The sequence below is a fragment of the Rhinolophus sinicus genome, chromosome 14, assembly GCF_057876585.1.
Source record: "Rhinolophus sinicus isolate RSI-liver-muscle chromosome 14, RSI-T2T, whole genome shotgun sequence".
NCBI lineage: Eukaryota > Metazoa > Chordata > Mammalia > Chiroptera > Rhinolophidae > Rhinolophus > Rhinolophus sinicus.
In genome coordinates this window covers 126,278-139,823 of record NC_142514.1, presented here as the reverse complement: position 1 = coordinate 139,823, position 13,546 = coordinate 126,278, and the positions used below count along the sequence as shown (strand labels likewise).

At 62.6% G+C, this 13,546-nt stretch overlaps 1 protein-coding gene and 1 long non-coding RNA gene across 10 annotated transcripts in view; one reads left to right on the top strand and one right to left on the bottom strand.

Annotated features, from left to right (window-relative positions):
* Positions 1-6,627, bottom strand: part of SAMD11 (sterile alpha motif domain containing 11) — an 18,988-nt gene extending 12,361 nt beyond the window's left edge. The window contains exons 1-3 of one of the 2 annotated variants that reach the window (XM_019712046.3): positions 5,473-6,627; positions 4,292-4,383; positions 896-1,077 (exon numbers count right to left, since the gene is read on the bottom strand). In XM_019712046.3, coding sequence (XP_019567605.2) covers positions 896-1,077; positions 4,292-4,383; positions 5,473-5,989 — 791 coding nt within the window. In that variant the 5' untranslated portion in view covers positions 5,990-6,627. The remainder of the gene's footprint in view (positions 1-895; positions 1,078-4,291; positions 4,384-5,472) is intronic. The other variant, XM_019712045.3, reaches the window with a different exon arrangement.
* Positions 4,501-13,546, top strand: LOC109434795 (uncharacterized). 8 transcript variants are annotated; one of them, XR_016018509.1, is made up of 5 exons: positions 5,633-5,770; positions 7,297-7,467; positions 12,488-12,604; positions 12,799-12,952; positions 13,007-13,546. It is a non-coding gene; the product is annotated as an uncharacterized LOC109434795 (long non-coding RNA). The 8 variants fall into 8 exon arrangements; XR_016018504.1 differs by lacking the exon at positions 5,633-5,770 and adding an exon at positions 4,501-4,683 and having other exon boundaries at positions 12,799-13,546; XR_016018503.1 differs by having other exon boundaries at positions 12,799-13,546.

The window sequence follows — 13,546 nt, the reverse complement described above, 5'->3', positions numbered from 1 at the left end:
ACTCGCCTCCTGAAAGTGACCACTGCATAGCGGAGGCAGTAGGAACGCCAGGACGTGGAGCCAAGCAGGAAACAGCTGTGCCCTGTGCCCACCTCCACCCACAGCAGTGTCCCTGGAAAGACCGATGGGCTGAGGGAGGGCAGTGGTGCCTCCCTTTGGCAAGCGTAGGTGTGGGGGCTGGGAGGGCCAGGAGGTGTTCTAGGGTGGGAGAAACAGGGACATGTTGAAAGACTCAGCGGGAACAGAAAAGGCCTGTAAATTCTGGGGCCGTACAGATGCGGATGGACAGACAAAGAGGTGAGTGGACAGAGGATGTTTCTCTGCCATGAGGGGAGCAGGTGTGAGGTCAGGAAGGGGTGGCCCCAAGCCTGGAAGGGACAGTGAGGACCCAGGAGAACTGCCAGCTGTCGAGGAACGTGAGCTCGAGTGTCTGAGGGCTGCTCCCCACGCGTCGCCTGCTGTGGGGGGACCAGGCACCCCTTCCTGTGTCCCCCCGACTGCCCTCCTCCTGAGCCCCTGGGCGGAGCTCCCTCCCTGCCTCACACCAGCAGCCCTTCCCCACATGGAACCACATCGACCCCTCCCTGGCCCACCACTGGTGGTACCCACTCCCCAGCAAAGCGATCGAGTCCTGGCTTGGCCCTTGGTTCCCAAATGGGGGCAAGGTGGGCTCTCACTGTGGTCCTGTGAAGTGGAGGGGGCTTGACTGTCCCTGGGGGTCCAGGCTTTGTTTCAGCTGTGGCAGGTGCTCCTTTCCCAGGGCACAAGCTAAACTCAGGCCGTCCCCAGGGAACCCCCCAGGCCTGGACTTGCCTTCAGCTGCCTGGAGACCAGCCTGAATGTCCCCGCCCCGCCAGAGCCTGTGTGCCCTCCACCTGGTCCTCAGTGGAAGTACCTTCTCTTCATGATACGAACGGGAGCGTCGTTCTCCTGCTTCAAACCCAGCTGCTGCCCACAGGCCGGGCCACTCCCGTCACTGTCGCCATCACTGGCCAAGAAGCTGGGGGTCAGTTCCTTCTTCAGAACCCGTGCAGGGGGCAGGGCAAGTGTCCTCTTGTCTGCCAACCGCCCCCGGTTCTGGGCAGAGTGGGAAGAAGAGGTTAGGTTCCTCAGGCCCTGGGTGGCTGGCACCCCAGGCCTGACCCCCAGGCAGTGTACAGGTGACCGAAACCCTTGCTCAGATCAAATAGGCACAGCCACTGGCCAATGGCCCCCACTGCCTGGAGTGGAGGGGCCTCCGGCCTCCAGGACAGGCTCCAGGGCTGGCAGGAGTCACAGCTGACCAGGGGCCAAGATGAGCGCAGGGAGGCCTCTGTCGGTCAGAGCCCTGCACAGACCACCTTCCTGCTCAACACACCCTGGAGCGCATACCGGGCTGAGGCTGGTGCTGCACCCCAGTCAGGCCGCTCTGGGCACTGCTTTGTCCAGACTGCACACTGCAGCCCAGCTCCCTCTATGCCCATGAGTCTGAGTGTGGGATGCCCAATTTCCCAGCTCCTGTCACTGTTCAACATGTTCTCCCCCCATGTGCACGTCTGCCTGGCGACCCCACTGAGATTCTGTGAAGCCCCAACTGAGACCAAGTCCCTTTCTATTCTGTTAGTGCCGGCAGAGCCCAGCTCAGGGGGGGTCTAAAGCCTGAGGCCTGAGCCTGCCAACCCCTTTCAAACTGCAGGCTGAGGGTTCACAGGTCAGCTGGCTAGGAACCCTGACCAGCCAGATCCTTTGTGCCAGGAGCCCTGAGAGACTCAGAGATCTTCCCATTGCCCACAATGAATGTGTGAGTGCGCTGAGACTCCCAGGCATGGAGAGCAGAGTGGGAAGGCACGTCCTATGCATGGCAAGGTCCCCACGCGCCATGGGACCCACCAGTATCTCTAGGTCCTGCCACCCCAGGGGAAAAATAAAAGTTAATGATGGTTTTCTGGTGGGCAGGAAGCTTCTTCTTATCTAATAACAGGTTAGTGGCTCAGGGAGGTGGCAGTGGCCTTGGGATTCTCTCATCTTTCCAGTCACCAGGCCCTCCTTTGAGCCCTGCACTCCTGCTGCCAGGACTCAAGGAGCAAAGGGTCAAGGAGGGACTGGCTGCTCCCTGGACTGGTCCTCCTGAACCTGAAGGGCAGCTGTACAGCCATCACGGTTCTGTCCTCTAGAATAAAGGCTTTCTTCAGACCCACAACCCATCCCAGCCTCAGGAGCCACCGTCTCCCTGAACCTGCTCCAAGAACCTCCTGGGACTCCCTTTTCGCTGCACACACTCTGTGGGTTGGACTGAGCAGCCCTGGGGCCTGGCGAGGTCTGAGGGTAGGAGTGGGCCAGCTGTGGCCCCTGCAAGACCCTGGCCATGGCTCTGTGCTACACCAGCAACAGCGGAGCATGGCTGAGGCTGCAGGCGTGACAACCCATCTGGTCCCTGTGCCTCTTCCTGCCAGCCACTGGGCTCCACAGTCCCCCACCTGTGTGGCATGTACTCTGCTGGGAAGTCCTGCTCAACTCTGCTTTTCTCTAGCCTGCTGTAGCCCAAGCATCAGGACCTTCCCCTCCTGCCTTTCTGTTTTTTTTAAACTCTCTTAAGAAGAAAAGGAAACGTGTGGCCCTCTGCTTCTCATCTGTAGGACAGGAAGGAGAGGGAAAAGCTGGTGGTTGAGGCTTCCGCTTGGGATGATGACCAGATACACTGGCCAGGGTGGCTTTGGGGGGTGCTCCCATGGGAGGGTCTCTGGACGAAGGACTGGGATGGACAGCACTGATGCTGGCCAAGGACAGAAACACAATGCCTCCCATGCACACCCAAGACCTCAGCCCTCACCCCTGCTCAGCAGCATAGATATGAATGCTGGGAGCTGAGCCTCTGCCCCCAGCCACATGCTGGCCCCTCAGACTTCGAGGGTGTGCATGTAGAGGCCATTTGCATGGTAGCAAGACCCCTGTGCCATGTGCACCCCCAGTCTGCCCCGGGATTCTCTGGGTGTGCACACACCTGTGGACCTGGCTGTGGGGTGGGGGAAGCCAGTCTCTGGGGGAAAAGTGGGGGCTGGAAAGACAAGGGGGTCCAAGGAGCCTTCAGGGAGGGGTGCAGGGGCAGGTGCGGGAGCCACCCCTCATGCAAGGCAGGCACCTGGGAGCCCCAGACAGACTGTGTCCCATGTCCCTGTCTGAACCCCCCTCCAAGCAGTGCCCCCAGGGTACTGATGCGTGGCTCAGGCCGGCTCCTCCCACCTAACGGCCTTGAGGGGCCCAGAGGACCCCTCTGGGGCACCACCTGCTCAGGAAAGAGCAGAGGTGGACAGAAAGCCGGGCCTCTTGCCCCAGAAAGGGATGGGAGACTGCAGGCCTGTGCACGGTCTATCTCCGGAGCTCCTGTGTAGGACAATGTGTGGGGTGGGACGCGGCTGTCCCCTCCCCCTGCCCAGCTTGTGTGTCTGACCTCGTGTCTGTCTTCACAGTTGTGTCTGTGGCTCCCCACCTTGCCCAGGGAACCCGTCCCAGGACCCCTGCGGACCCCAGGACATCTGCCCCACCCCACTGCCAAGCCAAAGAAAACAAGCTCAGGTAAGGCAAGGGGCCCTGGGTCCTCTCAGGCTCTGCCTGTCCCACCCCTGCTGAGTGGTGCCAGGAATGGCAGCACAACCTCCACCAGCAGCCACAGCTGTGACTGCCCCCCCCCACCCAGTGGCTCAGAATTGGTCCCTTCGGAATGCAGCGTCCTGCTTAGATCAGTCCTCCCAGAGAACAAGCTCTAGGACAAGCAGAACCCCCAACCTCCCCCCCTCCCATAGGCCATGAGTGGCTCAGTTGGGCCTACACTGGCCGGGGACACACTAGCCTCAGTTCTCTTGATACCAGAGGCCCACACTGCAGAGATGATGCCCCAGACACTCCTGGGCATCCAGGGCCCAGCCCTGGGCACCCGAGACAAGATGCACCTCACTCACACCCAAGCCTATAACCACCCCAGAATACACACCCGGGCCAGCGAACATTGTCACATCCCAACAAGCATAACCCTAGGACCAGCCCCTCTTCCTACCTGGGCTGGACAACATGGTGACACCCCAGCCTTGCGACAGGGCAGAGTCCCCAGGACCCATGACTCCAGGGAGGAGGACTTCGGGAGAAGCAGCTCCAAGGCTCCCGAGGGAAGAGAGGGGGCTCCAGGTGCCCCAGGTTGCCACCCCCTATTTGCCCCGGGGGGCTCCCACCTGCACAGGGGTAGGCCTGAGGTAATGCCTCCGATCCCACAGCATACACACAAGTTCCACAGACCCGGAAGCCCCCACTTTTCTCTCACCACCGGGGAGGATATTCGACAGCCCGGACAGTCGCAGATCGGAGGGTGCACCTGCAGAATCCCCTTGGACATAAGCGTCTTCAGACTTTTCCCTGCGAGGAGAGCCGAGGCACGACCGGTGAGGGAGCGAGCGGCGCAGCCAGAGCCCGCGCGCGCGGGCACACTTCCGGGCGTAGTCAGCTGCAAGGCCGGCCCCCTCCCGGCAAGTGTACGAACACCCACCTGTGTCCGACTTCCGAACCCGCCACCCAGCCCTGCCGCCCGCCGCGGCGATCTGCAGAGCTCAGAAACTGACGAGGGGCGGCCTCCTCCCCCCTCCTCCCGCGCTCCACCCACTCGAAGCGGCCCGCGGGAACCCGGACCAAGGCGGAGGAAGGTCGAGCCGAGCGCAGGTGAGCCGCGCCGTCAGGACCTGGGGCTGCGCCTGACCCTGCAGCGGGAAGAGGACGGCCACCGCAGAGCCGCAAATCCAAAGTCGAGCGATACTGGGTCCCCAACTTTCTAACTCCCCCCATCCCGGCGCCTGGCGCTAACCGCGCTTCCCTCGCGCGCCGGCTCAGGGTCTGCCCGTCGCGCCTTTGGAGCCAGACTCCTGCTGGAGCCCAAGCAGGCCGCTCCCAGCCACCGCAGTTCCAGCTCTGTGCGCGCCCTCGCCCCGACGCGCGCCCCCGCGGCCCCTACCTGCCAGCGCCACCCCTACGCCTTGCCCTTCCCTCCAGCAGTGCGCACCCGTACCCCGGCCGCATGTGTGCCCCTCTACTCCCGCCAGAACTGGTGGCTCCGCGCCCGGATGTGTGTGTGTGTGGGGGGGGATGTCCTGCCCAGCCGGCCCCCGCCTGCTCTCTTGAGTTCCCATAAACTTCCCCTGAGCCTCAGGAATCCCGCAAAGACCTTCGGAGCAGAAGGAGCGGCCAGCTAGTGCGCATCAGAGAGCCAGGGCACCGCGGCTGGAGCCGGGGGAACCGTGGAGGCCGAGGGCGCTCTGCCCGGGGCCAACGAGGCGACTGCGCTGCGGCGGGGGGCTTGGGGGTGGTGTCCCTGCGGCAGCCCCGGAGTCACAGCGCCCTCTCTGGGCGGTGATGGAGTCTCCCAGGTGGCAGAATGAGTGGGGTCCGGACCCACGGGTCTCCCGGAGCATAGGGGTGGGACTGTAGCGGCCCGCGTCCCCACCTCGGGCGCACCTTTGTGGCGGATGCTGCGTTTCCAGTCCTTGGCCGTCTCGCGGCCGCTGACGAACTGGAACTCGTTGGGTGTGAGCCACTCGCCGCGGTGGCGGATGGACGGCCCCTTGCTGCCCTGGCAGAGTTTGCGCACGTAGAGCAGCGCGCGGTTGGCGCCGCACTCCACCTCGATGCACGGCTCGCCGTTGTCCAGCAGCGGCTGGAAATCCGGAGCAGCGGTCGCAGTGCCGGAGAAGCGGTCGAGGGCCAGGGGGTCCCGGGGCAGGTGGAAGTGTGGGGCGGCCTCGTGCAGGCTCAGGTATGCGCGCGGGGCGCGGAGCGGCGGAGCCAACAGTGCCTCGTAGCCGGCGGTCGCAGCGGGGAGCGAGGCTGCAGGGGGCAGGGCGGCCACGGCGGGCAGCGGCGCCAGGTAGCCGGGCAGCGGCGCCACTGGCAAGGCTGCCAGGGTCGGGTGGAAGGTGGCGAGGGCCAGGGCCAGGTCTTCGCGGCCCGGGAGCTCCTTCTTGACCGCCGGCATGGCGGGCCACTGGTCCTGCAGCCTGGCTCTCTGCCGCCAGCACAACTTGTTTCAGCCCAGGTCGGAGTTGGGTCTCGAGGGCGGGGGGCCCGGGAGGCGCCTGGCCGCGCGCCCGCCTTTCCCGCTACTGCGCCCCGGCGCCGGCAGCCGGGCCACCTCGGACCGCTGCCCGGCCGGTTGGCGGGGCCTCGGCTGCCCGAGACATGGTGCTACTATCGATCCCGAATCGACGTGCCGGATGCCGCAGCTCCAGGGCCCTGGGGCTCCACGGGGCGCCGGGCCACCTGCGCCCGCGCCCCCTGGGGCGGCCCCGCGCCCCGCTCGCTGGTCCGCCCGCCAGGCCGAGCAGGGCAGTGAGGAGTCGGGAAGTCTCGGGCCCCGCGCCCCGCCCCGCCTGGGGGTCCCAGGTCCCCAACCAACCCCGCCCCACCCCGCCGCCCGGGCGGCGCACCCGCGTACACTGGCGCGCGCCCGCCCGGCGGGGACTTGGGAGACTCCCGCCGCCGCCGCCGCCACAACTTGGCCCATTTAAACGGCCCCGGCGCGGCGGGCGGGCGGGCGCGGGATGCAGCAGGGGGTGCGTGACGGCCGACCGGGCTCACACGGAGGGCGGCAGGACAGGGCTGCACCCCCGCCCCCATTCTCGAGTGGTCGAGGCTGGGAGGAAGGGAGACCCAGGGTCGGGGATGGAGGCGGGCTAGCGACATGCGGCCCGCACCGAAAGCGCCCTATGTAGAGGGAGTGCGGGACTCCACGTGTCCCGGCGCAGGACCAGGACCGGGAGTGGGCTCCTGCGGGAGGAGGGGATCCGGGATTGGCCTGGCCCGCAGGTTTGGCGGGTGTGTGAGTCTGCAGTTCTGGGTAGGAATGTGCACGGTGGGTGGTGAGGATGGCGTGGGGGTCTCTGCACCTACAGGGCGTGGGCGGATTTGTGGTGTGTGGGTGTGGTCGGCGCACGTCTGCCCGAGAGAGCTTGTGTTCTATGAATAAGAACCGTCACAACTCTGTGGATTGTTGCCACCTTACTATGCACTTGACACGTCTTAGTTCAAGATCAGGCCGTCCCCATTTTATAGAGGCGGAAGGAGAGACACAGAGAAGTCTCTGTGAGATCTGCTGATGTCACAGCTGTTTCAAATCCAGGCTGACTCGAGGACAAACAGAATCTGAGCCATGGTGTGGGGGCAGGAGAGTGGGCTGGACCCAATCTGCGTGAGAAATGGGGGCGTGGGGAGGGCAGGCAAATGTGGGGTTCCCTACCAGGAGCAAGTCTGGGGAAGGCCCTGCTACATCCATGTCCACCTCAGGGCCTTTGAGAGAGCAGCTGAGCCTCAGCCCAGGCCTGGGATGAGGACGACTTGTGCCCTGGTGGTCGGCCCACACCTCCGTGCACGTCAGCGTGTCAGCTGTGCAGTGGGAGAATGAGGAAGACAAGCCAAGGAACCTGTGGCTTTGGTGACACAGGCTGTGTTTCTCTGGTATGTCGTTTTGGACAAGCTAGAAAGTGGTCTCAGATCCTAACCCCTGCCTCTCTGAGCCGTACCTTGGCAGGGCTCCTGTGTGGGCATCTCCCGACCAGGTTCTGGGGCTGCATCATAGGAGTGCTGGCACGAGCACCTTGTGCAAGGGAGGGGCTGGGAGTGGGGCACACCACCAGCACCCACCTCCTGCCAGATGCCTGCCATCAGCTGGGCGACCATTTGCTTCCCCTCACTGACACACGCTTCTCACATCATCCTCAACTGAGACACCAGCTGACCCCAAGACCAGCCTGGGGAGAGAGGTCTGGGCTCAGAGCAGGAATGTGTGTGGGAACCAGTGCACCCCAACCTCTGCACCCCTCTTCTGCTTCCTGCATTCCTTGTACATTGTCTGCCCGGGCTTAAGGGCCAGATGGGAGTGTGGGTGTAAATGTGAGCGCCCCCTCCTTGCTTCGCCAGCCAAAGCCCATTTCCCCATATGAAGCCTGAAGCCCTGCATGTGCCTGACCCCAGGTGGGACAGTTTGGGAGCTCCCCCCACGGCCCTCCCTGTGGCCTGTGTCTTGCTGTGCTGCCTCCATGTCGAATGGCTGCAGGAGGCTGTCCCTGTCCTAGAGCCAAGGCACACAGAGGAGCCGTCGTGTCCGTGCAGAGGCACTCGGGCTTCTGCTGGGGGCCAAGTGGAAGGCCCATGCGCCCACTGTCTGGCCACAGCCCCGACGCTGCTGCCAAAAGGCCGTTGGCCGCACCCAGCTTTTCTCATGCTTGCTGCACCTTCCCTTCTGAGCCTCGGGCCTCCTCACCCGAGCTTCACACTGGTTTGGGGACAGAAGGCTGGTGAAGCACACAGAGATCTGAGCCGGTACCACTCGGCTGCCAGGCCAGGTCTCCTCCAAACTGAGCCTGTAGGGGGGACCTGCCTCTCCTTCTGCAGGACCCCTCACTCATCACTGTGGTTAGGGAGCACCATGCGGGGCCCAACTGTGGCTTTCAGAGGAGGAGTTCAGCTGGCAAGGTGTGGAGCTAACCTAGCTCACTCAGGACACCATCTGGCTCCACCCCTCTCTAGAGAACCAGGGTCCCTTCCTGAAAAGAAGGGACTGAGTCCAAAGCTCGCGGGAGCCCCTCCCAAAAGGCCACTCCTTGACTCCTCAGAGACCGACCCCCTCTAGGGGCTGTTCAGGGCCTTGGCTGATCAGGGCAATTCACCCCCACCTGTTTCCCCCCGGGGGGGGGGGGGGGGGGGGAGGTCAGAGCCATTTTCCCACTGGGACGAGGCACTCTCACTCCTGGACATCATACCCTGGAGGATCTGCTCACTTCTTCCCACCTGTCCACCTGTGTCCTGTTCTGGTACCTGGGCCCACAGGCTCCTCTGCACTTCTCAGTCTGCAGCCAGAGGCTAGAGTGACAGAATTTTGGCGCTAGAATCCTCCGCCCCCCATCTCCTGCCTGGCGCACCGCAGGGAGAGCAGGTGGGGTCTGCGGCCACCGTCCTTCCTCCAGCCTGCGGAAGCCCCGCCCCTGTTCAGCGGGCCTCGGCGGTGCTGTCGCTGCTCGAGGTCCCCCTGCTCAGGGCCCTCCGCCGCTGGGCCGAGGCGGCCGGAGCCGCTGCTGCCGCCAGGGAGGGGGAGGGGGTCATAAATAACCCGCGGGGCGGCGCGGCCGGCGGTGCAGACGGTGACCCGAGACGTCCCCAGGGAGCACGGGGGCGGCCTGCAGACCCTGCTGCCCCCAACCCAGGCTCAGCTGGGCTTGACCGACCCCTCTCGCGCTGCTGACCCCATCCACAACTGGTGCGCCTGCCAGAGCCCTCCTTTCCACCCTGCAGTGCCTGCCCATGCCTCTATCCAGACTGCACCCCGAGAGCCCCCTTTTCCTCCATTCCTTCACCAATCAATCACTTATTGAGCACCAAATGTGGTACAAACCGGGGAAGAGAGGTCCAGAGGGGAGGGTGGAGGACGAGAGTCTCTAGGACCACAGGTGCTGAGGTGGGCCTGGCTGGCCCTCACCTGTGCTCATCCAGGGTGATCCAAGGGGCTGGAGACAGGCCTAGACGCGTGCCCAGACACATGATGACATGCAGGGGCAGGTCACACTGGCCCCACAGGTGTGCCGTAGCTGACACTGAGCTGTGAGGAAGCACAGACACGTACCCACACAGCACCCACAGCCACCAACAGGCGCATGCATTCTCAGAGGACACAGCAACCCACCTGTGTACTCACACCGAGACACCCCGGTGTGCATGACAGCAGCTCCAAGAGCTGGATGCACAGGACAGGCGTGCACAGATGCTGACATCACCAGAAACACGCAGTGTGTGTGCTAACTTACACAACACCTTACATGCTTCCCCCACATGTGGGCTCAGTGTGCAGGAGCTGGGGGATGGGAACCACAGGACGGGAACAAGTGAAAGGGGGCATGTGCCCTCCAGGGGCCCTGGGAGCAAGACAGTCTGTCCCATGAATGGTCCCAAGGCCAGGCTCCACTCCTCCTCCCTGCAGACGCTGCCAGCCTGCAGCCTGGACCTGGCCTCAGCTGTGAGTGGGGCACGGGAGGAGCCCTGGAGGTGGCTGCTTGCCCTGCTTGGTAGACATGGGCACGGATGCCTGTGCTGTCCTCATCCCTGTGGCACAAGCCCCTGCAGCACCACGATTGTCCCTCTTTCAGATGCCAGGTCAGGGTGACAACTGGAGCTGAGGAGCAGAGCTGGTGCCCAGCACACAGCCTTGGGCGCCAGTTCCATTCCACCCCATGTCCCTGGGATGTGCCATATGGGGCCAAGTGTGAGGGAAGAGCAGGTCTGGACCTGAGATGGAGGAACACCCATGTGCTCAGGTGTGTCCATCCCATGTTCAGCAGATGCCCCTGCTCGTGTATGCCTATGCTGTCCTCGTCCTGTGACCAGGCCTGCTGTCCACGTCACCTTATGCTCAACACAGATCCTGCACGAAGGCACTGGGGACCCATGCTTCTCATTGTGGGGTCTAGGCCCTGGAGGGTCCTTCCCAACCGTGCTGGCCATACATTGATTTTGCCTGTTTACTGGTCTTGGCCTGGGCAGACCTGCGAGCACTCAGAACCCACCACAGTCACAACAGCAACACAAGGTCGTGCCATCCTCTGAGCCACAGGGCATCATTCAAGCCCCCTGGGGCTCAGGTGGGCTCTCAGGTGGAAGTTGAAGAAGAGGGGACATCTGGGTGGAGACCCTGGATGCAGAAAGCCTTGAGGGAAGCTGGCAGGAGCCGAGGGTCTGGGGGGAAGAGGGTGGTCAGAAGTGGCTGCCCCCAGGCACAGGCTGCACAGGGAGCTCCCTGCTAGCAGTTGGGTCACTGACAAACCCAAGTGTCAGCATTCGAGGCTGCATACAGGGCCGTCCCAGTGAGGTCCCTCGCTGTGGCCTCCTGGCACCCATGGCCACAGGCTTCTTGAGCAGGGAGAGAAAGCTCGTAAGCCCAGTAGACTCTGCGGGCCCAGACTGGCGCTGCCCAGGCTGTCAGACGAGGTTGGAGCGCAAGGGCAAGCGTGCTCTGTTCTGAGGTCCATGCTGGCAGTGCTGGGGTGGCTCAGAGACCCCAGGACGGCTGCCCCTTGCTCCCACACCTGCATGAGGAAGCAGATGCAGACTCCTGGTGAGGTCTGGAGATCCTGCCTCCCAGCCGTGACTGCCTGGGCATTCAGGCCCCTGTCCCATGCTCCTCCGACGAAGGGCCTTCTGGGTGCTGCGTGCAGGGGTCATGGGGCATTTTGTTCTCTGTGGCCTTGGAGTGCGGAACTCAGGCACAAAGGAAGCTGATGAGGGCTTCAAGACACAGACACGCAGCCTGAGGTTCCTGGAAACAGCTTCCTGGGTAACGAGTCCAGGCACAGGTCCCAGCACACACCTGGAGCCGATCACAGTACACTTGCCCGTGCCCCAGGATGGCCTGTGACACAGAACGGCAATGTCCACACAGCACACAAGAAGTGTGCACCCCTCATGGACTCACCTGCTGCCTCATGGCCAGTGAGGGGCCAGAGGTATTGAACTCAGGAAACTCCTGTAGCTCTGGGTTCCCATCCATGTTTCTGTATTTAACGAACGTGGCACCACAGCAGAGTTCTCAGAGGTGCCCTGTGCAGGTAGCTATATGTTTTGGGGTTGGCACACCCATGCCAGTAGGGCTGCAGCTCCCCACATGCCTGGTGGGGCGGGAGGGGGGAACAGGCGGGTGTTCTGCCTCTCACACACAGTCCCACCGGCAGGGTCACCGGGAGGGCCAATAGTCACTTTGTCACCTGATTTGTCATGTCAGACATTTTCAGAAGTTGCAAGCTGAGGTGGACAATGAGTTCTACCCCATTCCCACCATTGCTCTGGCCCAAGCTAGCTTTCTGAGGTCACAGACTTAGCCTGACCCCAGGCGAGGCCAAATCCAGGACTCCCACTGCCAACGGGCCCATTCCCCCACAGGCAGGTTGAGTAACATCGTGTGGGGTGCACTGATGTCCGGGTGTGAGGGCCCTGTTTTACTGAGACCGGTGAGCCTTCCATGGGGCCATCTCGCCGTCTGTGCCTTTGTAGTGTCACAATGGGGTGGCCCTGCACTTGGTGCCATGAGAGCAGGCACTCCAGAGTTATGTATGGTGCCCCTGCTGTGACCCCAGGAGTGGGTGCGCTAAGGGCCACAGCCCAGTGTTGGTGGAAACCTGGAGGGTAGCCCACGTCACAGGCCAGTCCTGAACCTACCACGGGCAGTGATTCCAGGCTCCATCCAGGGCCACACTTTCCCCAGGGTGTTTAACAAGGTCCCAGGCTGGCTGTGGGGACATCCCACCTGCAAAGTGGGGAACTGGGCAGACTGCTTGGAGGCCCCTGAGAAGTGGGAGGAGAAGAGGCAGGTGGCGGAAGTGGAGCTGGTGTGAGGGTGGTTTTAGTTCTGCTGGAGGGGTGTGGCACCCGAGTGTGGGGCCCTGGTGCTCTGCCCTCAGAGGAGCCCATGCATCGATGCTCTGTGTACACGCAGATGCCAGTGCTGTGGGCTCCTCTTCCAGAACAGACCATCCTTCTGGACCCAGTGGCCTTGCCAAAGCATGCGCGTTTGTGCGAGTCAGCAGCTGAGTAGCTGTCTGAGATCCAGTGGGTGAGTGTGGGCTCCTGTGCCCCTGGAGCCCAGACACATGACATGTGAATTCCTAACTGAGGGGCAAGGTCAGGATTGGGCTGGGTCATCCCATCCTCCAGCTGGGACATGGCCTCAGTGCATTGGATGCTAACGTTCTGCTTCCTGCCTCTGTCCCATTCGTGCCTCCACACCTCAGGGTTCTGTCTTCCCAGGTGGTGCCTCACTGGGTATGTGATGAGCTGCTCACACCCTGAGACCCTCAGAGCGGACATCCGTTCCCTCACTTCTCGTTCCTTCCTTCATGCCCTCTTCTGCCTCACCCACCCTAAAATATGGGTGGGGGGATGGGAGTTGGGGGAATGATGGGTAAGTAAATGGGTGGGAGGTGGATTCCACCCTAGGCACTCTTCTCTTTGGTAGGTACTTCTGTGGTTTTCTTTACAGATTATGGCCCCGAATTGCTAGCTTCAGTCCAGACACTCAAGAGTCTACAGTCTGCCATATGCGTCCCCCTCACGGTCCCCAGTGCCCCTTTCCCACTGCTGTGTTGTCATCACCATCTGGCTTTCAGTCACCCAGAGAACTGACACGCCCCTGGACTCCTCGTTGACCAAGCTGCAAGCCTCGTGTGTGCTCCCTCCTAGATCGCTGTCTCCATCATTGCTTCCATGACACCCAGATTCTGCACCAGCTCACCCAGTACCTGATGGGCACATCTGGCCTCCCTGGGGAGCAATCCAGGCTCCCTGCCCTCCAGGCCTGCCTCTACCCCCACTTTCCGTCTGTTTGTGCCCCGTCTGTCTCAGCACACCTGAGTGGCTGCCTCTGCCAGGAGCCCCAGTCCCCAATATCATTGTTCTGACCCTCCTGCCTTTGTGGGCCCCTCCTCCAGTGAATATTTTTAAATCACATTTTACAACTATGTTGTTATAAAGACGAATGTAATCCATGCTACATTCA